This window comes from Sus scrofa, chromosome 5 (genome assembly GCF_000003025.6).
Source record: "Sus scrofa isolate TJ Tabasco breed Duroc chromosome 5, Sscrofa11.1, whole genome shotgun sequence".
Lineage (NCBI taxonomy): Eukaryota > Metazoa > Chordata > Mammalia > Artiodactyla > Suidae > Sus > Sus scrofa.
This window is the reverse complement of record NC_010447.5, coordinates 68,106,629-68,133,930: the sequence shown is the minus strand read 5'-3', so window position 1 is coordinate 68,133,930 and position 27,302 is coordinate 68,106,629. Positions and strand designations below refer to the sequence as shown.

General features: G+C 41.0%; 1 protein-coding gene across 1 annotated transcript in view; it reads right to left on the bottom strand.

Moving 5' to 3' along the window:
- Positions 1 to 27,302, bottom strand: part of WNK1 (WNK lysine deficient protein kinase 1) — a 141,742-nt gene that overhangs the window by 8,603 nt on the left and 105,837 nt on the right. The window contains 17 exon segments of the mRNA XM_013997884.2: positions 1,279 to 1,473; positions 3,504 to 3,703; positions 4,310 to 4,971; positions 6,732 to 6,805; positions 7,660 to 7,720; positions 8,637 to 8,720; positions 10,763 to 10,846; positions 12,186 to 13,603; positions 14,362 to 14,484; positions 14,627 to 14,684; positions 14,884 to 15,057; positions 15,366 to 15,482; positions 16,224 to 16,386; positions 16,495 to 16,592; positions 17,279 to 17,557; positions 20,183 to 20,332; positions 26,912 to 26,995. Coding sequence (XP_013853338.2) covers positions 1,279 to 1,473; positions 3,504 to 3,703; positions 4,310 to 4,971; positions 6,732 to 6,805; positions 7,660 to 7,720; positions 8,637 to 8,720; positions 10,763 to 10,846; positions 12,186 to 13,603; positions 14,362 to 14,484; positions 14,627 to 14,684; positions 14,884 to 15,057; positions 15,366 to 15,482; positions 16,224 to 16,386; positions 16,495 to 16,592; positions 17,279 to 17,557; positions 20,183 to 20,332; positions 26,912 to 26,995 — 4,024 coding nt within the window.

Here is a 27,302-nt window from a genome sequence, read left to right as displayed (position 1 = left end):
AAGGGGCAGCACTAAACAGGACTGTGTGTTCGGCATTCATTATGCTGAATGACCTAACAGTCCCTGCAGCCTGGACACCACATCTGCCCTCTGTCAAAGGCCTACTGAGAGGCCCAGAAAGTTACTTTGAAGTTTACAGAAACCTATTGTTATTTCTACATGTTTTTTCATAATTACAGAGACCCAAACTTCTGAGGGTAATCATCATTCAGCCAAGCCACTGAGTAGATGATATACAAAGAACAAATGAAAATGGACTGCGTGAAACATCAGATCCAAGCGGCAGAAACACGAGGACGAGGAAGGAGTAAAGGTGTTACACACAAAGAGCCAAGCAGGGCGTACTCAGAAATCGGGTCCTCCTGCCACCAGGTTTGAACGTCACCTGCTCAGACGCACAGTTAAACTTCGCACAGCCTGTGAGAAGGGAGAATGGGGAGGAACAAAGAGAGGAGACAGAACACAGCTACGAGACGTTAGAACCCTGAGGCTGGGGTGGGAGACGTGCTGGGACAGCACAGGCCTGGTTGCAGCAGGAGGACCAGGCCCCAGCCCCTCCACCTGCCCAGATAGCGCTCCTACCTGAGAACACACTCATCTTACGCTCATCTCAGCCAAGAGACAACCTAACCTCCAAGTCTGTGATGCTGTGGCCAAAGCACTCCTACTTTACCTATAGTTTATTTCATTCTTTTCCACCCAAACACCCTGCTCCTTTCAATTCTTGTTTTAATATTACTAGAAGCTCTTTCCTCTAAAGGAATATTCTGAGTGATCATTAATGAACAACCTATATTTGGAAAGTAGATTATGGGCAAAAAATTGAATTGTAGGGCTGTTATTCATTTTAGCATTCTTCTCTCATACTTAGAAATTTTAAAGGTCTACACTGGCTAAAGCAAATGCATTAGCTCTCAGAAATAGCTAAAACTCCTTAGAATCTGGTCCAGGAAATCCCGGTTTAGTATTAAAGCTTAAGTTTCAAATTCCAAAGGAGTCATTCATTTGTTTGAGGCCTCAGAAGCAGAGACATCACTTCTGCTGTAATCCCTTGAAAAAACCTATTTCTGGTAGATGGGAACAGTGATCCCACCTAATCTCATTGTCACCCACTCTCCTTTCAGACCAAAGAGCCATGCAGGTACCAAGCAGCTGGTTTATGGCCAATGGGTCCTCCGACCACCTTAAGGTGGCTTCTTCATCAGGCTTTTGTCCCTCCTATTGGCACTATCTCCTTTTTAATGTTCTTGGAAGATGGCAGTTGTTTTGATTTCTTACCTTGACCTGGAGCAGAAAGGCTTGGTACTGAAATGGCACCATCACTGGTGAAGGCTGAATAGAGGTTGTCACTGGAGGGAGATGGCTTAAGGGGTTGTAACAGCTGATTCTGCCCAGTCTCTGGGATGTTGCCAGGAGCGGGGAGGGTCTGCTGGGGGTGCAAGACTGTTGCTGTACTCTGACCAGACAGGTTACCTGCCAAAAGATACATGGCATGAGAGAACAAGTACAGCTTTCCCCCCATACTTAATAGGCAGTGTTCTTATTCCTCCAGTTTGTACCACCTTTGGGATTAATGATGGATCATAAGACATAGGATACAGGAGCAAAGCCTCATTGACAGGAGGAGAGGTAAGCAGTGGCAGGAGAGTCAACAGGTAATAGGGCTGTAGGATACCATCCCTAAAGATGCTGAGCTTTAGATAACCTGGATGATTTAAAAGTCTGAGCTGAGTATGAAGACCAGCACCTGGGGAGTTCTCGTCATGGTGCAGTGGAAATGAATCCGACTAGGAACCATGAGGTTGTGGGTTCAATCCCTGGCCTCACTCAGTGTGCTAAGGATCTGGCGCTGTTGTGAGCTATGGTGTAGGTCGTAGACGCAGCTCGGATCTGTGGTGTTGCTGTGGCTGTGGTGTAGGCCGGCAGCTGTAGCTCTGATTGGACCTCTAGCCTAGAAACCTCCATATGCTGTGAGTGAGGCCCTAAAAAAAGAAAAAAAAAAAAAAAAAAGACGATGATGACAACTAGCACCTGCAGTAGACATGAGAGAACTGCACTTTGCCATTTGATATTTGCTCCCTTTTTCACCCTATTATGACACAAAGTTGAACCATGATACAAATTGGTTCCAGAGACAGTCTGCTTAGTTTTTCCTGCACATATGTCAGATTAAGTACAAAAGAGGTGTCAAAGAGTATATTTTTAAAATTATTCTTGGTCGGTGGCTTTCAATCATTAGCCTAGTGTCTTGAAATGGACTAACTTCTCTATTCCTTAGTAACTAGTGGAATAGAAGTCCATTCAAAAAAATATGTCTATGATATCATTTATATCTGGAATCTAACATAAGGCACAAATGATCCTGTCCACAGAAAAGAAAATCATGGACTTGCAGAATAGACTTGTGGTTGCCAATGGGAAGGGGGAAGAGGAGGGAGTGGGGTGGCTGGAGAGCTTGGGGTTAATAGATACAAACTATTGCCTTTGGAATGGATTAGCAATGAGATCCTGCTGTGTAGCACTGGGAACTATGTCTGGTCACTTATGATGGAGCATGATAATGTGCAAAAATAGAATGTATACAGGTATGTGTAGCTGGGTCACCATGCTGTACAGTAGAAAAAAAAATTGCATTGGGGAAATAACTAACAACAACAACAACAAAAAAAGTTCCACACACACACACACACACACAATGTCTAAACAGAAATCAGTATCTAAATTAGTTGATATCCCTTATAATCCCTTATAATCACATGTTTACTAATGAACTGATTCTAATGTATTAGAGAAAAGGTTTGGGTCCCTGAAAGCTTCCAGAGAATGTAAAGCTGCTAAGCTTGTAACTGCTCTCCAACATATTTATATTAGACCTGAAGAGCAAGGATGAGGTATAAACTTATTTCAGCTGCTTTTACTTTTCAACCAGTAAGTATCTGTTAATATTACCTACCATAGTTCACCAAAGGGTAAAAACTCTATCATAATTAAAAGCAAGCAAACTATAATTCATTATAGATTATAATTTAACTATTTTGTATTATAAACACTAGCAAGTTCTTTAATATAAACAAAAACTTTAACCAAGGAAATATCTATAAGAAATTTACATTCATCTCAACTGCCATTATGATCTAGCCATTCATTAAAAGGAAGATTCTACCTGTACTCTACCAAGCAGAGAACAATGTATTTTCTTCCAATTGCCTAAGAGCCTGGAGAAATGCGCATTCTGTGAGTTAGGAGGCAAAGCTAGTGGTTTTATCCTGAAGAACAACTATAAATAACAGCAACCACCAGCTAGCAATCTGGATTACAAGGGAGTAAGTCAGAGTACTACCTGTCTACTTCCATAGACTCAAAAATAAAGAGGTTCTCCAAATATGGGGAGTAGAGAAGGCAAGGAAGCAAGAATATTAGAAAAGTCAGACTCCTTTGAAATTGAACAAAAGTTAACAAGTGTTCAATACGTTATATACACAGTTGGGACAGCCATGGCTGACCTGGTCCAGGGCTTTTATTCCCCAAGGAACTGCTGCGACTAGACTTGCTGCCTTTGCTTTTGGTGGGTCGCCTTCTTCTCCCTGCAAGAGGGGCGGCTGCGGGGATGATAACAGCAGGGGGAGCTTTGCCCAGCCTGGTGTACAAAGATTCAATTTCATGCTTCTGGCGACTCTGTAGGTCTTGGATCTCTTTAAGATGTCTATGAAAGATAACCAAATATAATTCAAAAATAGTTTAACTAACTTCATTCAAACAAAAATTAACATTATTTCACTTCTACTCACATATTTATTACTCACCTATGAATCTTCCCCTCAATGTACTTAATCTAATTTGGTTCTAGTTTGTCAACTTCTTTTGCCAGCCTCCACTACCCAAGCCAAATCCCAATAAGCTCCCAGCCAACCACAAATGGATGACCATATGTGAGGAGAAAAATTTTCTGATGTGGAGGCGCTACATACTCAATTTGTGACTCAGATCCGGTTTGTTGAATATGACCAAGAAAACCTGCTACACAGTCTACACCCCAGTACCATTACCAGATTCATCTGGTGAACTAAGAAATAACTTAAGATTAAGTTAATAATAATAAAAAGTTCTATTGATAAAAAAATAATGTGGAGAGAGAAACACAAAGGTGCTGAAGCAGTCCTCTAACTAGAAATGCTAAGGGTCCTTATGGGCACGAGAAGCCAGAGGAGACCCACGTTCAGGTCCTTAGCTCCTGCAAAGCACCCTCTCTCTAGCAAGGGAGCTAGGTCTTCACACCCTCTGCAGTTTTTTCAGGAGAAAATGTACTCACTTTTCTCGCAGTCGTCGCAGCTCTAATTTTAAGTCTTCATCTTCAATATCTGACTCATTGTCACTGCTCATGTAAGAGGAGTTGAATGAATTACTAAGGCTTTGACTCAGGCTCTGGATAGGAAGGCTCTTTGAGCACAGCTGAGGTGGGGAGTGTGGACTACCTGAACCGTCATCGCCATCCCTACTTAAGAAGGCAGCCTCCAGGTCAGAAGATGGCCCATTCAGATGTGAAGGCTCTGACAGTTCAGGCTTTTCTTTCTTTGGTATCACAGCAGGAAGAATAGAATGTTCCAAATCCATAAAAGGAGGAGATGCCACTGGTCCCTCTTTTTTTGCCTCAGCAATCGCATCTTCAGTTCTTGAAACAGAGAAACGACCTACTTTGTCTGCTGTAGTTGTCACCTGGAAACGCCCAACCTTGGTAGGCTGCCCAGCTTCTGACTTTGCTTCTGAGGCCGAAGTCTTGTGGGCGCTATCAGGCATATCTGAAGAGATGCCATGGATGGCTGTCCCATTGGGCTCTGGCTTTACCAGGGTACTCTCTGGACTACTACTTGATAGCACTGAGGACTCTGAAGTACTGGATTCAAAATGGACAGACTTTACATCTTCTGACTTATTTTTACCCTCTTTCTGGGTATCGTCCATTGCAACTGAAACCTGATGGAAAGAGACCATCGTGAGATTTAACAACAAACTCTTCAATATTCAATTTTCATTATTTATTTATTATTATTATTATTATTATTATTATTTTGCTTTTTAAGGGCAACATCTGCAGCATATGGAAGTTCCAGGCTAGGGGTCAAACCAGAGCTGCAGCTGGTGGTCTACGCCACAGCCACAGCAACTCAGGATCTGAGCCACATCTGCGACCTACACCAGTGCTCACAGCAACACCGGACCCTTAACCCACTGAGCGAAGCCAGGGATGGAACCTGCATCCTCATGGATACTGGCTGGGTTCGCTACCACTGAGTCATAACAGTAACTCCTTTGATATTCAATTTTTAAAATGGACAATAAAAAAAGACTCATTTTATTTCCTAGTCTGAATAGGCTGTTTATCTGTTTACAAAGACCCTCCATCTCTGATTGTGAAAAAAAACTGAATACCATTATAGAGCATGACATATCTATATTGAGATGTATAGAGTCGATGCAGGTTCTTAGTTGCTGGATAAGCTAAGTAAATGATCTATGTTCATACCCCACACTGTGCACAGGACTCAGAGTCGAGACTTGGTGAAAATAACAATAGGTCATGGAATATTGAAGGTTGCCAGTAAAAAAGAAAAACTACAAAGATTAAATCCAATAAATGTTAAAGGCCAGCTAAGCTTCAAGAATCATCAAAACTAGCTGGAACTAAAAGTAGGATCTAGATCATTGTCCTAGTTTGTCCATTTATTATAAATACAAACTCAGTGCAGCAACAAATTCTCAGAAACTCAGTTTACAAAGGAGAAAAATACTACCTACTGTCTCCAACTTCAAGTACTCTCGTGAGAATAATCAGATAGTAGGAGTTGAAAGCAGGAAAAAAAAATTTCAAAGTGTGGCATTATGTATTAAGCTACTTATTTCTCAACTGGGAAAATTATATGGTATCATTTGATGCTGACTCAGTATTCCCACCTTATAAATTAATCCTAAAAAATTACCCTAAACATGGAAAATGTTTTTATATACAAAGATGTTTACTGTTACTTTAGTTCTTATGTTGGAAAAAGCAAAAACAATCTAATGACCGAAAACAGGAAAATGGTTAGGTTAAACCTACTACTAAAGGGGAAAAGGCTCCAAAATATCATTCAGAGAAGCAGGGCCAATTTTAGATACATACTTGAACAGAACAAAAGGAATAGAAAGAAATACGCCCCCAAAAGTGTCCTAAGGATGAGATGGGAGGCAGAAGTGTGACTCTCTACTATTTCTCTTCTAAGTATTCTTTTTTTTTTTTTTTGTCTTTTTGCCATTTCTTGGGCCGCTCCCGCGGCATATGGAGGTTCCCAGGCTAGGGGTCTAATCAGAACTGTAGCCACTGGCCTACGCCAGAGCCACAGCAACGCAGGATCCGAGCCGCGTCTGCAACCTATGCCACAGCTCACAGCAACGCCAGATCCTTAACCCACTAGCAAGGGCAGGGATCGAACCCGCAACCTCATGGTTCCTAGTCGGATTCGTTAACCACTGCGCCACGGCGGGAACTCCTAAGTATTCTTTAATTTAATTTGCATGTATTATTTTTAAGGGGGAAAATAATAAAAGCTATAAAGTGCTCTATATAAAAGAAATATATCATTGATGGCAATTAGGTCCTACGAGGTAGATAATAACTTTATTTTATACATACTCCCCCAAATTGGGACTTCTTTTTTTAAATTACAGACACAATCTCCCAGAATTGACTGTCTTACCTGAAATCGGCCCATCTGAAAAACACCAGTTCCTGAAGTAGGTGCTGGGATAGGACCTTCTGTGACTTGAGAAACTGAAACAGTACATGGAGGAGAAAAAGAATTGAAATCAGCATCTCTTTTTAGTTAGCTCTTTTCCCTTTAGCCAGAAACACAGCAAAATGAAACTACACATCAGAAGAAGAAAAGCTGTTAGAGGCAGCTAACCTCCCTTTCGCCTCAGACTTGCTTTTCTACAAGATACCTTTTTTAGTGTGAAAGACTATTACTGGTGAAACATATAAATGATATATATAATCAAAGAAAACTTATCGTTAACCCTCTACCTTCCCTAATACATGGGTACAGATGACGTGGCACTGTTGTTTTTGTGTGTACTATTTGTTTTTGTTTTCTTGGACAAAGGAGAAAAAAAAAGACATTTAAGTTGTTGGTATGGATAATTTTTACAAAAGTTGGAAATGTGCCTTTTTAAAGAGACAGACTCCAGAAATAAAAATAATGTGTAAACCGATTAACTGTAATCTTACATTTGTATTTCTACCACAATGCTATTCAGGTTTATCTGTATCTCTACATATATCAAAAGCTAAGAGGCTGCCAATAAATTAGATTTTATAAATGTGCTTGAATTTCCTTCTCTCTCTTAGTAAACATCTGGCCTACCTAATAACAAAGGGTCTTATGCTAAGAAACCATCATTAACCGCTGGCATGTCACCCTCAAAAGATGGGAAAGAGCCACACAGTACTTAGGTGCTCTAGATGTTAATATCAATGCAATAGAAATATGTTCTATACTATGTTCTTTAACATAGTCTCGAGTACACCTACAAACTCTTAGGAATATGTCTCGTAAATAATAACCTCTACAATCAATTACAGGAAGGTCTGGAAGTGGTAATATGAGGAAGAAGGATGATTCTCACCATCCTTTTGAAGCTGTGCTCCAGCTTCTACAGCTGCTGTTGGAGCCACGACGGACACGGGCTGCAACACACACACACACACAAAGATATCACAACATCTTTAGCTTCAGTTATTCTTTTTTCCTGCTGCCTCTCCTCTGGTTTTATAAAGGGAGAAAGAAAGACAGTATATGTGAAGAAACACTTATGTCCAAGGGCATTTTCTTTCTCTTTTTTTATAACTTAAAAATAAGTTTTTTAAGATGTTTAGAAGAAATTTCGAGTCAATCCTTCCAACTGCTTTCTTAATTTTTCTCATGGGATACTTAAAGGTATAACTTAGATATGCATAGACAAGTAGTTTTAATCAGAATATTTATTGTATCACAAGCCTACAAGGAAGAAGTTAAGACTTCACACTTAAAAGTATATAGCCTCCTCCAAAGCATAAATACAAAATCCATAGAACTGATCTACGGTATGACTCTAACCACAGGTAAGATAAGAAAAGTATCTTTCTTTTTTTTTTTCCTTTTTTCTTTTTTAGGGCTGCACCCGCCTGAGGCATGTGGAGCTCCCCAGGCTAGGGGTCGAGTCAGAGCTACAGCTGCTGGCCTATGCCAGAGCCACAGCAACTCAAGATCCAAGCTGCATCTGAGACCTACACCAAAGCTCACAGCAACGCCGGATCCTTATTAACCCACTAAGTGAGGCCAGGGATCAAACCCAAAACCTCATGGTTCCTAGCCGGATTTGTTTCCACTGCACCACAACGGGAACTCCCCAAGAAAAGTATCTTTCAAATCAAATTTTTTCCATAGTTATACCCTGGGTCAGTGTTACTCTTTCATTAATCTGTCTCACTTCTGTTGACTACAAGAAGCAGACTTTGAACAGATGTTAAAGGTTATCAATAATGGTCTAGGTTACAGTTTATATTCCAGGTACATAATACACTAGGGTTATGGGAAGGTTTCATCAAGGTTTTCAAAACTCACACCAACTGTAGATGTCAGCACAACAGTCTCTGGACTAAGTGTTCTTCTGAGTTGAGCATCAAGATCTTCCAGAGGCTGCTGGGCCTGAGACAAAATCACAGTAAGTAGAATCTTTGGCATAGCCAGAACCCATTTACACAGGACACACTCAATATAATGTATCTGTTTACTGAATATAAAAACTCAATATCCTAAGTTCAACTTAGTTGCATTGCTTGAAAGATTACCAAGCTCTCAAAACTGTATGGTCAAGTTCTCAAACCACAGAAAATCTTGGTTACAATTTTTAAAAATGGTTTTGAAGTCTTCTTTCTTACCGTCTATATTTAATGTTAAAGTGATAGAAAAGTTATCTATCCGTCCTCTCCTCAAAAACATATTCTAAAAAATGTGATCAGGAGTTCCCGTTGTGGCGCAGTGGTTAACGAATCCGACTAGGAACCATGAGGTTGCGGGTTCGATCCCTGCCCTTGCTAGTGGGTTAAGAATCTGGTGTTGCCCTGAGCTGTGGTGTAGGTTGCAGACGAAGCTCGGATCCTGCATTGCTGTGGCTCTGGCCTAGGCCGGAGGCTACAGCTCCGATTGGACCCCTAGCCTGGGAACCTCCATATGCCGTGGGAACGGCCCTAGAAATGGCAAAAAGACCGAAAAAAAAAAAAATGTGATCAGTTGGTAGATTAACTGTGTCATTCCCTATTTTCTTTTTCAGCTTGGCACATCTTTCTGAAAACTTGTCCTTGTATAAAAGATGGCACTAACATATACTCTGTCACTATCTTGGCTTCTATCGACCTCCCCTCTACAGCTTTTCCCTCTCCATACAGGCACCATCCATTTATCCTCATTCTCCACTTGCCTTGTCTGCAGTTTTTTCAACACACTTTGGGCCTGCTTACCAATCGGAAATACATATTTTTAGTGAGAAAACATGTTCAAAACTTGCTATTTACAGACCTTCACAACACATTTTTTTCCCCCAAATTTATCAGCTGATGGAACGGGTTCTCTTTATTATGGCAAGTTCCTTAAATTATGTTTAACTGTACATCTGAGGTTAAAGAAGTAGGGATAAATTCAGACTTCAAATTACTAGCAATACAACATATTTTCCTTATACCTTATTCTAAAATAAATTCCTAACTTAGTTTCAATGTTTACTAGCTTCTCCCATGTCCATCTCAGAAGCTTTTTCATGGTTACAATGCAGTCATAACAAGTACTTCACTTATGGGAATTCAACTAATGTGTGGGGAAAGAAGAATAATAATTTAAAGGCAATTCTGACCCCTAGTGAGCAGGACTGAATGTGAGATGGGAATCCCACACCCAAGTTCCTCTCCAAGCAAAGTCATGTTAGCTGAGCTGTAGGTTTTTGTATTGAAGATGTAATACATGTTTTTGATAAAGATGACTCTTACATTCAATTATTTCATTAGGTGGTCACTGAAAGATATGCTAAACATTCAAGAAAAAACAGGTGGTACTGAACTCATATAAAAAGGGCATTATCAGTTATCAGGGTGGTACTCTTTTTTCAGGAACTTTTAAAGTTAATTTTGATTACATGTAATTTTTATTCCCACAATGCTAATCTTTCATTCTTTTACAAAAGTATGAATGATAGAAGGAATTATATTTTCTCCTGGCAAAATGTCAACTTTGCTATCTTCCTTTTTCACAGATATGGAAAAACACCAATATCAAATGATTTCTATCATCAGCTATGGTGTTTTTGTCTTTTTTTTTTTTTAGGGCCACACCCGTGGCATATGGAGGTTCCCAGGCTAGGGGTCCAATCTGTGCTGTAACTGCCGACCTACGCCAGAGCCACAGCTATGCCAGATCTGAGCCACGTCTGAGACCTACAACCACAGCTCACGGCAACGCTGGATCCTTAACCCGCTGAACAAGGCCAGGGATTGAACCCACAACCTCATGGTTCCTAGTCGGATTCATTTCCACTGTGCCACAACGGGAACTCCCCAGCTATGGTGTTTTAAAAGAAAGTTGTTACTAAGTCAAAACCAAAGAGAAGCCAGAAGTCAAGATCATGCAACAGAGAATTTAAATAAGCTTTGTGAAAGAAAACAGGGGCACAAAAAGAAAACTGCCAAGTCTTGGGGCACCTGCATTAATGAAGGTCCTGGAAAAGGTGGCAGCTGCTCACTGGGTGGAGTACCAGCTGGAAGTTCAGTACCTAGTGGCAGCACCTATAGACAACGAAGGGAAATTCAAGTCCATGAGACACTAAGAGTAAAGACTGCATACTGGAGAGCAAACCAACTAATTCAAATGCGGAAGCATAAGAACAAAATGTATCCAGTTAAGGCAAGCTTGTCACCTGGGTTACACTCTGTGTCTATCTCAAATAAAGGACATTATAACCATGATACTATTACAGGGGTAACTCTTTAACACCACTACAATGAACAGGAAAATTTAGTAAAAGCTTATTCCCTAGAGAATAGAGGCTGTCTGAACACAAGAGGCACAGTGCAAATATTCTTGAGCCTCTTATTTGGTACAGTACTATAAGGCTTTTCTGAGAAAACAAAACAGTCAAAGACAACATGGGGTAGGTCTGATAACAAAAGGCATCAGAAATCTAATACCGTTTAGCAATTTGTACTTTGAGCGAGGCCTCTATATTACCCTATTATAAAAAAAAATCTCACATCAATGGCAATGCAGAAAGACGGTTGAAGCATACAATACAGTAGAAAAAACATAGCCTTGTTATTTGGAAAGATCAGACTAAAGATGGCAGAATGAGAGGAATCCACCATAGCAGAATTAGAAAACATTCTAGTTATTTTACCCCTAGCATTAGATACTTTTCTTCTCTTCCACATCAAATTCGTTACCAACTTCCAACTTTTTAAAAACTCCAAATTGTATGTCTATGGAATCCAAGCAAAGCACAGAATATGCTTCATTCTCATGGAAACAGACTGTGAACTGCTGTTATTCTGTGTAACTGCCAGCAGAAACATTTAAGTGCCAATTCAGAAACAATGCCTATATTTTACCTGATTATATACTCTTAGAAAATCATAGAATATAATTAATCCCAAATCGAGCCATATTTCAAAAGAAAGGATCTCGTGTTCATTATACATATATCCTAAAATCACCTTCAATCAGTTTATTTCATAAATATCAAGTGCCTATTACAAGCCAGCCATCTTTGCCTTTTTTTTTTTTTAAGGGCCGCACTAGCAGAATACAGAGGTTCCCAGGCTAGGGGTTGAATTGGAGCTGCAGCTGCTGGCCTATGCCACAGGCACAGCAATACGTGATCTGAGCTGGGTCTGAGACCTACATCACAGCTCACGGCAACACCAGATCCTTAATCCACTGAACGAGGCCAGGGATCGAACCTGCATTCTCACGGATGCTAGTCAGATTCATTTCCACTGAGTCACAATGGGAACTCCAAGCCAGGCATCTTTGTAACTACATTTCTAATTTGCAAGGCTGAGTTGATAACAATATTCTTATGGGGGGGGTGGTCATATTTTTCAAATTATTGCAAGACAAGAACCTTACTGGAGGCTTAGTTGAAGGTGGCTTTGATGGAGCAGTTCCAGGTTTCACTGCTGGTATAGTGCTCACCGGCGTGGAAACTTGCCCAGGTGTGACCACGGGTAGAATTGACAAACCAGTTGTTCCTAATGGCAAACTGGTTGGTGGTAAGCAAGTACTTGTAGTGGAAGTCATGAGTTTGCCTGGTGCAACAGCAGTGGTTGGGATGCCTGGTGTGACAGTGGTCTCCACCACTAGTGATGTCTCCAGTGAGACAGAAGCATGCTGTGTTCCGGATGAGCTGTGTTCGCTGAAGAGAGACCGCAGCTTTTCCTCCAAAGTCTTTATATCATCAATCCCAGGAGCTCGAGGCTGTGCATCAGCATCCATTTCAGGACAGTGAGTGTGGGGCTGGTTAGGGAGCAATGCTGGCTGCGGCTGACTGTGGACTAGTGTCTGCTGGACGGCAGGCACACTGGCAGCAGGTTGCACCAGGGGTGGGATGCCAGGTACTTGGGGTAATAAAGGTGCACAGGTCGGTCCCGCTTGGGAAAGGACTGGAATAGAAGCTACAGCCGATGGGATGACCAAAGGATGAGCCACACCAGGCTGAGAAACAGAACTAGACACTCCTGCTGCAGGGGAGGCAGAGGAAGATGACGCAGGGAGGGACAAAGCCAATCCAGCTGTGCTGCTATGAGATGCTTTATCTAGTGAGTGTGCACTAACCACTATAGTTTCAGCCAGAGTAGGAGCAGAGGTGCTGCTGCTAAGTGAAAGAGAGGGCTGTGAAGCTACACTTGGGGCTGGAGCAGTGGTAGGAACTGATGCTAATGTGGTTATCCCAGCAGTACTGCCTGATACCTGCTGAGATGATACAGGTGGAGGCTTAGCACCTGGGGCAGCAGTACTGCTCACTGCAGAGGCTGAAGTCATTGCAACTGATATAGAGGGGAAAGTGCCTGTATTAGAAACAATGCTCCCAGGTGTGGGAGCCTGGACTGACAGGGATGTTGTTGACACTGAAACAGCCACAGGTACTGTGATGCTTGAAACCACACTGGAAAGTATCGGGGAATCAGATGCAGGTGGCACAGTGAGACCACTGGAAGAGATTACACCTGTGCAGGTGGCAACTCCAGCAATCCCCTTTTCAGTGGATGCTGTCACCTCAGATGGAGTTACTGATGTGGAAATGTCACTAAAAGGGCAGCTAGTTGCAGGAACTGATACTGAAGGTGTGGCTGCTGCTCCAGCAATGCTACTCATGGAAGGAGGCACTACTGGAAACGTTGGTCCTGTGTGACTAAAGTGGGGAGGTGCTGTACTTGGTCCTTCTGTCATTTGGGCACGTCTAAGTTCAGAAAAGGCCTGCTGTAGACTAAGGGATGAAGCAGAGTGAGACAAGTTCATTCCAGTGCCAGGAGATGTAGAAGCAGCAACTGCAAAGGAAAATAAATTTATAATCAGTCCTTTTTTTTTTTTTTTTTTTTTTTTTTTTTTTTGTTGTTGTTGTTGCTATTTCTTGGGCCGCTCCTGCGGCATATGGAGGTTCCCAGGCTATGGGTTGAATTGGAGCTGTAGCCACCGGCCTACGCCAGAGCCACAGCAACGCGGGATCCGAGCCGCGTCTGCAACCTACACCACAGCTCACGGCAACGCCGGATCGTTAACCCACTGAGCAAGGGCAGGGACCAAACCCGCAACCTCATGGTTCCTAGTCGGATTCGTTAACCACTGCGCCACGACAGGAACTCCATAATCAGTCCATTTTAAAAGGGTGGATTCAAAAGACTGTTATAACAATCTATTTTTGGGATGCCCAAAAATGCCAACAAGGCCCTAAAACAGCAAAGTGAAATAGTACTTCAATCAAAATAAGCTTTCTTGTATGAATATTTATTTCTAAAAAACCCTTGAACTATATACAGTAGTACTAAATGGAAAAACAAACATGTAGTACTGTATCTACGTAGTAGCTATCATAGTAGCCAGTATGGCCATCCTTCTGTGCTCTTGCTTAAATGCTCTCTTTTCACCATCTATTTCCCTTCTCCACATTTGTCTGTTGGATACAGTCCCGATTTTCCACTCTCCTTTATTGTTTATGGCATCACTGAACTACTGCTTGATGACCAAGCTTCCAATATAGGAGAGACGCTGTAGGATTTATACATATGTGGTAAAAGCAATTTCTTACCTGTATCTGATATTTCACTGGTGAAAACTTTTGATTCTCGTAATCGACTTTCCGGCACAGGACTTACTATAAACCGTCTTCCAGCAGAATGAACAACTTGAGTTAAAGAACTGGTAGGAAGGCCTGCTTAAAAAGAAACAAACTACTTAATGACATTATATTATTATATACATTGTCACAAACATAAAGCTTCAAGATGTCCTTATTAGCACAAAACTTCTTAGGTCAAAGGGAAGAGCAAACAAGCCAAAGAAAAGAAATTTACCTATTTGCTGTGGCATGGAAGATGCAGGAATTGGTTGTTTGAACTCTCCTTCCAATTTCTACAACAAACACAAGTGTTTACGTTCATTCTCTAACTCAACAAACGATCAGGCAAAAAAGCAAATCGCCACATGCAGAAAACCTCAATGTTAATAATCTCAGTTATAGGTGTAATGAGGTACCATGGACGTTTTGCATGGCAAATTTAGCCAAATATTTAAAATAAACAAAGCTTCACTATGGGAATGGTGAACCTACTTGAGAGCCTGAAAAGCCATAGTCATCCTTTCCCTGTAGATTCTCCAATCCCTGGTCACCCTCCGGCTCCACACTGACATCCTCGCTGAGCATCTCATCAGCTTTTTCAATAATTTCCCGCACCTGATCCACAAATGCCTCTCTCTCTATTGCCAGGATAAAGTCATTGTTCACCTATAAAAGAAATGTGACATCAGTCTAATTAGTACAATGCTTCTTAGGCTTTAGGTCATTCAATCACCACTTTCATGACTTCTGCCCTCTCTGCACACCACCTGTATTATTTATTTGATTTATAAGTCAGTTCTTCAATACCTAGTCACACATGCCCTAGACAAAAATATCTCTAAATCACAGGTTTGGTGTGCTAGTTATATTTATATTGAAATAAGTATGGAACATAATATCACATATTTGCCTGGGGCAGTGGCTATAACAATCAAGTACTAAGGAAACATTTGGAACTCTAAACACAGACATACCATAATTGTTGCTATCTCCTCTGGGTTGTCTCCATCCAAATCAAATTTGAATGTAACCATTTTCCGATTGTGAGTCTCTAACTGACATTCTACTACCCGATCTCCTTTATTTGAAACCTAAAAAGAAAAAAGAAAGGGTACTTCATATCTCATAAGACCATACTCAGCTCTGTTAGTGAATGTGAGAAAGTAATTCAGGTTATCATTTGAACTTAAACTTAATGTCACCTCCATTCCTTGAAGCACTGGTATGTTGCACCTCTTAAATTACTAGCAAGAAGACCTTAAGAAAACATCAGCCTTTGTGTTACTCATCTGCTGAAGAGTTTGGAAGAAATACAAGGTCTTTGTTTTACAAACAAAAACTCTTTCTTTTTTTCCCCAAAAAGTAAGTAGTGCCTTCTCATAGAAATATGGAATTTAACAATATCATCTGGGTGACTAGAAGATCCTGAACTTTCATCACTACTCCAAGCCTTAGAAATATTTAAATGAGAAGTTCCTGTCATGGCTCAGCGGAAACAACTCTGATTAGCATCCATGAGGACGAAGGTTCAATCCCTGGCCTTGTCAGTGGGTTAAGAATCTGGTGTTGCCCTGAGCTGTGGTGTAGGTCGCAGATGTGGCTTGGATCCTGCTTTGTTGTGGCTGTGGTGTAGGCCGGCAGCTACAGTTCCAATTTGACCCCTAGCCTGGGAATCTCCATTTGCCATGGGTGCAGCCCTAAAAGGAAAACAAAAACAAAAACAAACAAACAAAAAAAAACCCCATAAAAAACAGAGAGAGAGAAGAAATATTTAAATGATATTAACTTGATATTAACTAACTATATGAAACTCAGAAGTTAGCAATACTTACATTCAAAATTCTCAATTTTGGGCGTGAAGTCTTTTCATGACGAGAACGACTTCTTACAGATTTTCGATAATGTCGTTTTATAGTTCTCCCTTCATGCCTTCCACTGGACGATGGGACATTCTCGTTGCCGTCACTCATACCTGAAGCAACATCTGAATGTGCACTTCAGAAAAAAAAGTTCAGTTCACAATGAGATTTCAAGGTTAGATATTTTAAATTTTCTTACCATCCTACCTACCAGCCAAGAAAGGAGAATTTTACTTTCACATACCTGTCTATAGAAGAGACCAAAGTGGTTGGTTGTGTAGGCTGTGGTGGTGCTGCTGGAACTGGCTCTGGAGGAGCAACCTGAGAGACTCCCTGAGTACTCTGTGAACAGGAAGGATAATTCAAATCTTGGCAGTAATACAGTTTATTTATTATTGACCATGCCCAATAAACTACTCTTTTTTCCCCTTATCCCTCCCCTAAGTCCTAGAAGCACTAAATTTACTAGTCATTCTTAATATTCAGCATCTACAGAGAGTCGTCTTAAATTTGCAAAGAAGTTTCTAAGCCAGTCTCTGGTACAGACTGTATAGTGTGCCATCAGCCAAGACAGTTGCTAGGTAGTGAGAAACTACAACCCGCCATGCAGCCAGCATCTCACCAGAATGCACAATAGGGCAGGCAGAGCACAGTGCTAAGATGGCTCAGGACTTTCTCCAAGTGGGGCAAAAATGATCTCTGGGAGCATAGCAGGGTAAGATACTCTGGTGACTGCCAATGGCAGGAATTTGTGAAAGGATAAGAACAATGGCTAAAGGGCTAGTTAGAGAAGTGAAGTGCTAGTAGGGTTAATCTTCTCCAAGGCACACTCACTTCCCAACAGAACAGCCAGTGGCAACAAGGCCCCCACACTGGCATTTCATTCTGCTGTAAGAAAAAGTCATTCAGAAGTTAGTTTGAAATAGTTTCCAAAAGAATTCTAACCCAGGGAACCTACGTTTCTCCTTTGTCATTTTTATCCCATTACACATATGTTTTCGATATAAACATGCAGAAATTCCATTTACCTCCAGAGCTGCTTGCTGGGAGGATGTAGTGGGGGCTTGGGCTAAACTCACTGCTGGCTGGGAAACTTGAATCTGTCCTCCTATACTGCCCACAGGAACCAAAAGATTTGATTCCGCATAAGATTGCACCACTGTAGGAAAGTAACCTGGTGCAGCCAATGCTTCTGTTGGCCTAGGAGGAGATAGGACTGTAGAAGGAATGCAAACAGAAGCCACGCTGGAGGAGGGAGCAATATTTGAATCTCCTGGGTACTGTGGTGGCAGTCGAGGTGGGAAGCCCTGTGACAGAAACGAGGAAGGGAGTTAGTGCAGGTTGGGTCATCAAGTGAGCAAAATAGCAAGACATGCAAAAAAAAAAAAAAAAAAGGAAAGCATGTAGCAAAGAAGAATAGTTGCCCAATCTCCTCCTGATATTTTAAAGAAATGAAACGGTTGACTGATTTCAATTTAGGGGACAGGACTATAAGCAATTGTACTTTAACTTGCTATTTTTTTTCTCTCCTGGAGACTATTACTAATATTCTTTCTTTCTTTTTGCTTTTTAGGGCTGCACATGTGGCATAAGGAAGTTCCCAAGCTAGGGACTGAACTGGAGCTGTAGCTGCCCGCCTACACCAGAGCTACAGCAATGTGGGATCCGAGCCACACCTGTGACCTATATCACAGCTCACTGCAACGCCGGATCCCCAACACACCGAGCGAGGCCAGGAATTGAATCTACATCTCATGGATACCAACTGGATTCGTTACTGCTGAGCTACAAAGGGAACTCCCCGTGCTAATATTCTAAATCTAAAACCTTGAAGCTTTTTATTGATACCATGCGGGCTACCCATATTTACTTCTCCTATAAAAAAAGGTAGATTGATATATTCCACCACTGGCCATATCTAGCTTTCCATCAGTTTACACTGAATACTGAGAGAACCATTTTCTCCCAAGAGGTGTCCTGGGGAAAATGGAAATGAATCATTAGACCTCATCACCCTATCCTTTCCCAGAATTTTACTATTTTAGCTCCTTTAGTTGAGATCAGCAACTTCCATTACTGCTAGTTACTCTGACATTCAATTATTAGATTTTCAAATCCTTGATGCTCTATCACTGGAACCAAACCCTCTGGCGCCCTCCTTCTTGCCAACCAACACAATACCTGATAGAGAACATCTCCAGAGGGAAGTGGAGCCTCAGCAGTCTGTCCCAGGTTAGCAGGTATCCCCATGGACTGAACTGCTGTTTGTAGGAGCTGTGGGTGAGCCTGACTTGGCAGCTGAGTCACAGGCTGCAAGAGGGTTGGAAGCTGACTAGGAACCACAGTGGATCCCCCTGGGACTGCAGCTGCTGCAGCAGATGAAGCCAAGGTGAGCAGAGGCTGATTAACGCCAGCTGCCGCTGTGACAGGAAGGGGTGAGAAGCCTGGCTGAGCGGCAGACACATGAGGAGCAGAGGGGACCTGAGAGACGGGGTACTGAGGGAGTAAGGAGGGTGGGAGTGGCTGTCCCACAGGGAGGAAGTGAGCACCAGAATGGACCGGAACAACTGAGGGCTGTGTCGCAACTGAGATCTGAGGTTCGCCTTGGATAGTTGGTACTGGCTGGGAAACTGGAAGCTGGGAAGGTAAAGAAAAATAAAACAGATAGACTTAAAAAAAAAAAAAAAAAAAAAAAAAAGCAAGGCTGCCAAAAGCAAGTCTTATGTATTAGCCAAAAAGGAAGAAAATTAAAACAAACATCACACCCCTGCATATATTAGTTTAAGTTAATATGCCACAAAAGAGCAGGGAGAAGACAGCAGGAGATAGGGAGGCTGACAGATTGGCTAGTGTTCCAAATCTTTTGCTGTAGAAAATTTTGCTAGTGCTCTAGCATTCAACCCTTCTGTATGAAAGGTTGTTATCTTTATAGCTTGACTGAGATATATTTCACCTACCATAACCTACTAGCATGTTTGCTTGTCATATTTCACTAAATCTGTGACTTGCTATTACCATTGTTATTGAAATTCAAGGATTTCCTCCTCAGTGAAGTTAGTGCTCATCCACATTGCTTCTATAATTTTTAAGTCTAACACAGGTCTGTGAAAGTAGGTCTAATTACCATATTTCACTGATTCTAGGATACGATTATCCCGTTTCAGCACTTGGACATTTAAACATTTATGAAATTGACATATCTTATAATTAATGGTGCGTCAGCTCTCAGTATTACATAAAATAATGGTGCATTTTATGATTGACAGTATCTCAAATGTAATGAAATATGCCAGAAACAATACACTGTACCAAAACACAAGCAAAACAAACCCCACTGTTAAAGCTGAAAAAAGGTCATTCAGAAGGGCTTATCTTCTACAGAGTTACTTTTCAAGTGCCTAGAAAGATGACCTAGAAAAAACCCTGTTCCATATAAAGTTTTGTTGTTTTTTTTATGGCCGCACCTGTGGCATATGGAAATTCCTGGCAAGGGAATGAATCCAAGCCACAGTGGTGACCTACGCCATAGCTGTGCCAACACCAGATCCTTTAACCCACTGTGCCAGGCCAGGGATCGAACCCACACCTTCGCAGTGACCTGGGCTGCTGCAGTCAGGTTCTTAACCCACCGCACCACAGCAAGAACTCCCATCTAAGGGTTTTTTATGACTGTCAGTAGGCAATAAGGGAAGGAAGTGATGTATAAATCTACATGAAAATACTGCATAATCACAATTGCAAACCTAGAATATTAGCTATAACTGGCACAATTCTAGAAAAATGTCATGGGTTCAGTTACTATTAGCCAATGCATATGCACACAAGATGTGATTTTTTACTTCAGTTTTACAGTGAAAATAACCAACTTTCACCACTAGAGAAGGTAGAAGCCTATCCACACGAAGTCATATGGCATTCCCTTAAGTGTTTACCTGTTTTCCTGCTGACACAGGAGGCAACACCTGTGGTGGTTGAGGCTGACTTGCTGGCTGTGCAGTCGTGGGCTCACTGGGGGCTGACGTCTGGGGAAGTGAATACTGCACTGTCTGCTGAGAGGGGGCTGTCTGCTGTACTCCTTGCTGCTGAGAATAAAATGATCATTTAATTTTGTTTCAAATCACTAATAGCATGTTTCTAAGGAAGTACATTTGCCTATCAGTGTCTAAGAAAGATGGCAATTTTAGTAATTAAGACATGAACAAACCCGAATTCATCAAATCTACTTTACATATCTTTTTCACCTGGTGTTCTTCATTTGGGATGGTACAAGTAAGAACACTTAACCAATGTTTCAAAGCTTGAGTCACCACTGGTTCTTCACCTAACATGCCCCGTCCCCACCCAGTAGCAGGTCTGTTAGTTATACACACACACCTTCAGATACTATGTCCAAAGAGACCTTCTCTCCTCCAAATTACCTCTCCCTTTGTTCCAATTTCTTTTTCTTTTAAAAAAAAATTTTAATGTCCTTATCTGTGGCATATGGAAATTCTCTGGCCAGGGACTGAATGTGAGCCCTAGCTGCAACCTGTGCCACAGATGAGGCAATGTAGAATCCTTTAATTCTCTACGCTGGGCTAAGGATCAAACCCACACTCCACGACGACCGAGCCACTGCAGTTAGATTCTTAACCCACTGCACCACAGTGGGAACTCCTGTTCCAATTTCTTGAGAGAAGCTCTCATTTTGGTCCTATATTAACTAACCCAATCCCTTCCTTTAATCTATTTTATCAACTGTATAATTAAATTGCTTAAAGAATAGCTCTGATAATAGCTACAAAATGTGAGAAAAGCACTGAATCTGGAACTTTAGCTTTACTATTCATCAGCTGTGATACATTAGAGATTGCTCATTTTACTGCCAAAATGAGATTTCCTTCTTTAAAAACATGGACACTACCACTTAACTTGAAGCAGGGCAAAGGGAACGACTACTGGGAATCAACCGTGTGCTAGATACTCTGGTATAATACACCTTAACTTAATGCATGGCATGTAACTGCCCCCAAACATGAAATTTTGTTGGTCAAGAATAGGTGTTTTTGTTTTGTTTTGTTTTGAATGAGCAGCCACAATAATGATCAAGTACCTTTCCAAAAATTCTGAAATAACATTAATTGTTATGAGTATGAGTAAGAATAGCCAACTGACTGAGGCAGCAGAATAGACAGGGAAAATGAAGAATATTGGCTTGCAGTTTCTGCAAACTTACTAAGATTAAACAAGAACGAGTTCTAATAGTTTAACACACATTATAAGAGGTAAAAGATTTTAAGACTGGATTGCTTTGCAGGATCTCTGGAAACCACAGAGAGACAGTTTCTCAGTACTATTTTATAAGGCCTTAGACTAGAAAAGTTGTTGGCTCACAGTGTCTTATTTATTACACTAGCCTATCTGTATCTGTAAAGCTAAAACGTCATTTCTGACTAGGAAAAGCATTAGCTTTCTAGAGGTAATTCATAATAGATATAAGAAACATTCTGCTCAGAAGAGATTATATAATCTCTCTCCTTTTATGACATAATTGGTTAGTAGTTAAATGGTAGGTAAGTTAAATGGTAGGTAAGTTATGGAGTCAGACTACTTGAATTTAAATTCTTTCTGTCTCTAATAAGCTAAGTTTGGGTAAAGTCTGACTCAGTTTCTCCAGATCTTGTTTCAGCTTCTCCATTTGTACAATGGAAATAATGATAGCATCTATATTTAAAGGATTCATATTAGGATTATATAAAAATACAGGCAGAGCCCTTTGCACATTTTATATAATGATGAATACTATCCTTATTTTGTAGAAATTGACACACACACACACACACACACACATATATTTATATATCTACCATATTATTTAGGTTCCCTGAAAGGAGCCATGTATGGTACATCTGGGAAGTCTCTCAGTGAAGGCACATGGCCCTTCAGAGCATGAACTCAATTAGGAAAAAAAAAAGCTGTTTAATTACTCAGTGTGTATGTGTATACTGTCAAAAATGAGCAGTTTTACAGAGATATACTCTCACTCTTTGCTTAAAAGAAATGATAGGCATACATGCCAGTTATACCTCAGAGCATTTACGGAGAAGAGGCACCTCTAGGTAGGCCAGGAGTATATGGTATTTTTTATTTTTGTTTTTGCACAATTACATTGGTTAATAATCAACACTTTAGCCAAACAAGTATTGTTTAGCACAGTAGACTGGCATCACACTTTGCATAAAATTGCCTCATGAAACCAGTTTAAACAGACTATATTGACTATGTACTATCTGTTAGACATAGGTGCTTGATGGAAGAATGTTCATGAGCTTTTAGTTGAACAGAAAGTAAGAAATACCCGAAGATGCTACATGTGCTCTATAAATGAAATTATTAACTAAGTAGGGTAGGGTAACTCATGACCTTTCTTGTGATGGCAAAATACTAAGTTTTCTAGTAGGAGAAAGCTATTTTAATACCTCATTAAGACATAGCATGCTACTATTTTTGATTAAAAACATGAAAAAAAGCAATCTCTTATTCATTATATACCAGAAACAAAAGAAATAAATTTCAGCTAAAGTGTATCTTTTCCGTCACATTAATAAAACCAGAGACTATGGTTTCCTAAGGTAGGGTGGGAACTAACAGTACAATACAAAACAAACAGCACACCTAAAAATAGACAGACTCTAATTACACAGCCCAGAAAGTTTACAACATTTCTTTTCTTTTTTTTTTTTTTTTTTTTGGTCTTTTTGCCTTTTTCTAAGGCCACTCCCACAGCATATGGAGGTTCCCAGGGGCTAGGGATCTAATCAGAGCTGCAGCTGGCAGCATACACCAGGGCCACAGCAACGTAGGATCTGAGCCGAGTCTGCGACCTATACCACAGCTCACGGCAATACCGGATCCTTAACCCACCGAGTGAGGCCAGGGATCAAACCCGCAACCTCATGATTCCTAGTCGGATTCATTAACCACTGAGTGAACTCCAACATTTCTATCTATGAAACTGCAGAAGAAAAAACAAACAAATGCAGCTTCTGGGCACTTCTGCAGAGTCACAAGTCCCTGCAGAACTTCAACACAGAAAAAAGAACATTTTCTAAGAAATCTTTGAACTCTGGCTTTCAGTTTTAATTCTATTCACCAACTGGGTATGCGACCCTGAAAAAGTTAAATACTCTAGACTGCTTACACTTATATAAGCATCTGAAACATGAATTTCTTTCTTTTTTTTTTTTTTTTTGTCTTTTTGTCTTTTTGCCATTTCTAGCGCCGCTCCCGCGGCATATGGAGGTTCCCAGGCTAGGGGTTGAATCGGAGCTGTAGCCTCCGGCCTACGCCAGAGCCACAGCAACGCGGGATCCGAGCCGTGTCTGCAACCTACACCATAGCTCATGGCAATGCCAAATCCTTTAACCCACTGAGCAAGGGCAGGGACCGAACCCGCAACCTCATGGTTCCTAGTCGGATTCATTAACCACTGCGCCACAACGGGAACTCCAGAAACATGAATTTCTGATGCTACTGTAGAAATAGCCATTTAGTCATATCTTTTCCCAGAAGAGTCAACTACCTAATTCTTTTTTTTTTTTTTTTTTGCTTTTCAGGGCTGCACCTGCAGAACAGGGAGGTTCCCAGGCTAGGGGTCGAATGAGAGCTGCAGCTGCTGGTCTACACCACAGCCACAGTGATGCAGGATCAGAACTGAGTCTGAAACCCACACCACAGCTCACAGAAACACTGGATCCTTAACCCACTGATTGAGGCCAGGGGTCAAACCCACGTCATGGATACCACTTGGGTTCATTACCGCTGAGCCACAATGGGAACTCCAACTACCTAATTCTTTTAATTTGACATTTATGGAAGTGTCCTCCCTTCCCATGCATACATTTATCACCACTAAACTCAATGGCTTTTCTCACTGTCTTCTTTATTACATGCCCAAATATAAAATACCTAACAAACTCCTTTGGAAAAGGAAAAACAGGGCACACACTTAAAACCACACATTTTATTTCTGTTGGCCTGTGTCCAAGGTAAGCAAATTAGGAGACTGCTACCCATGATAATGTTTCTGTACTTACCTAGCTTTATGTAACTTTTAATTTGCATTCTTATTAGGGGTCGTTAATATAATTAAACCTGCTAAAGTTGGCAAAAATGTGACTACTTGAATTTTAATATATATAGATTGAGAAACTTGTCTTGAAGAGCAGGAGCAAGACAAAACAAATCTCACCCCTTCGATTCTATAAGACAGAGGTGCTCGTCACAGATAAAAAGTATATATAGGCAGACAGCAGAGTTACTGCAGGTTTGGTTCCAGACCACTGAAATAAAGTGAATATCACAATAAAATGCGTCACATGAACTTTTTGGTTTCCCAGGGCATATAAGTTATGTTTATACTTTACTGTAGTCTATTAAGTGTGAAATAGCATTATGGCTGAAAAAAAAATGTGCAACATTAATTTAAAAATACTTTGATGCTAAAAGATGCTAACCATCACCTGAACCTTCAGCAAGTCATAACCTTTTTGCAACAGTAACATCAAAAATCAATGATCATATATCATCGTACCAAATATAATAATGATGGAAAAGTCTGAAATACTGTGGGAATTACCAAAATGTGACACAGAGAGACTACATGACATGTGGGACTGGAAGCAGGCCATTTGAAATGAGAATTTAAAATTTTGTTTCAAAAATTAATAGAAACAGGCCAACTTAGAATTTGATGGTGTTTTTTTTTTTGGCCACGCCCACAGCATGTGGAAGTTCCTGGGCCAGGGATGGAATCTGCACCATAGCAGTGACCTAAGCTGCTGCAGTGACAATGCCAGATCCTTAATCTGCTCAGCCACAAGAGAACTCCTAGAATTTGGTGGCTTGAAAACATACTTCGAAGGGAACTATCAACAAAGTGTTTATTGGGAAGTTTTTTTTTTTTTTTTGTCTTTTTGCTATTTCTTTGGGCCGCTCCTGCGGCATATGGAGGTTCCCAGGCTAGGGGTCTAATCGGAGCTGAAGCCACTGGCCTACGCCAGAGCCACAGCAACGCAGGATCCGAGCCGCGTCTGCAACCTACACCACAGCTCACGGCAACGCCGGATCGTTAACCCACTGAGCAAGGGCAGGGACCGAACCCGCAACCTCATGGTTCCTAGTCGGATTCGTTAACCACTGCGCCACGACGGGAACTCCTATTGGGAAGTTTTTATGACACATGTAGTAACTATAAATTTTATTTGAAACAGATAATAAACATTCAATTGTGCTCCCAAAGTGTTATTTCCATGCACACAAATACTGTTAATTAATATCAATGATGAACTATAGATATTTAATTTCAGAAGTACCAGTTTGCTATTGAATACATCAGCACTGTACTAATCCCTTGAGTTCCCTGAAACTTTGGGAACAAACTCCCCAAATCAGAAGTTTAAAGCATTTTTTTAAAGTTCCTGAGGTAGTTGTTCTCAGGCTTTCATTCATTTTAGCATAAAATCTGATACCCCACCTCACAGATTAGAAATACTTAAGGAGTTCCTGATGTGGCGCAGCGGAAATGAATCCAACTAGGAACCATGAAATTGTGGGTTCGATCCCTGGTCTTGCTCAGTGGCTTAAGGATCCGGCGTTGCTGTGAGCTGTGGTGTAGGTTGCAGGCGCAGCTCAGATCTGGGATAGGCCAGCAGCTGTAGCTTTGATTCAACCCCTATCCTGGGAATCTCCATATGCCACAGGTGTGGCCCTAAAAAGCCAAAAAAAAAAAAAAAAAAAAAAAAAAAAAAGAGAAATACTTAAAAATGAGTGTAGAATAATAATTTTGTGTCAAGCTCAGTAACAGCAAAATGCTCCTAAAAGGACAAATCATTGAACATGTAGAAATAAAACTGATATGCTTTGTACTGTTTATCCTTGAACAACATGGGAACATGGGTTCACTTAACAAGTGTTTTTTGTTTGTTTTGTTTTTTAAGGGCCAAACCTGCGGCATATGTAAGTTCCCAGTCTAGGGAGCTGTAGCCGCTGGCCTACACTATAGCCACAGCCACGTCAGATCTGAGCCGTGTCTGCAACCTATACCACAGCTCATGGCAATGCTGGATTCTTTAACCCACTAAGCAAGGCCAGGGATCGAACCCACATCCTCATGGATACTAGCTGGGTTTCTTACTGCTGAGCCATGACGGGAACGCCAACACGTGGCTTTTTTCCAGTAAGTATATACTTCAGTACTACATGACCCAAGACTGGCTGAACAAATCCATGGATGTGTAACCATGGATAGAGAGGACGGACTATAAAGTTATACACAGATTTCTGACTGTGTGGAAGGCCTGTACCCCTAGCTCTCTGAGTTGTTCAGGGTCAATCATATTGTCAAACGAGAGTAGAATCATCTGTTTAAGAAGGCACATAAATTATGTCAGTAAAAACGATTCTTCTGAATGTAAATATATGCCTAATCTAGTAGATTGTTCAGAAACACAGTACACAAAAGAGATTTTCTAAAATGTTACTAAACACACAAAATTTAATGTCTCTTGATCATCCTCTCAAAAACTTAGCAAGCCATTTACATCAGGAATCTAATGCATGAAAGACGTAAAACTGTTTTGGCTGCTGGTAATCCATAAAATGTAGCAATGAGTTGCTCTCACCTGTTGAGAATGCTGTACAGGTTGGGAGGATGGAATCCCTGTTAAACTACTTGAAGATGGCTGACCCTGGCTCTGCCCCTGTGCCTGAAGGAAAGAAGTGAAAACAAAAAATTAGACAAGCCCAAAGGTATGTTAATAGAGGTCAGGATTTTGCAATAAATTTGTGAGCTCCTGAGAGTTTGCTTGAGCAAAATGAAACATTAGCTTGGTCAAGGATTTAGGGAGAGACAGTGGGGCATGTTTTTAAAGAAAAAGATTAGAGAAGGATCATATCGTAGAACATACTCTGACTCCATGGAAAAACCACTGTTGGTTAAAACCTAAGCTACCCCACTGCTAAGGCTGTAATTTTTGCCAAAATAGTAAAACTCATAATAAAGTGGTTATTGAA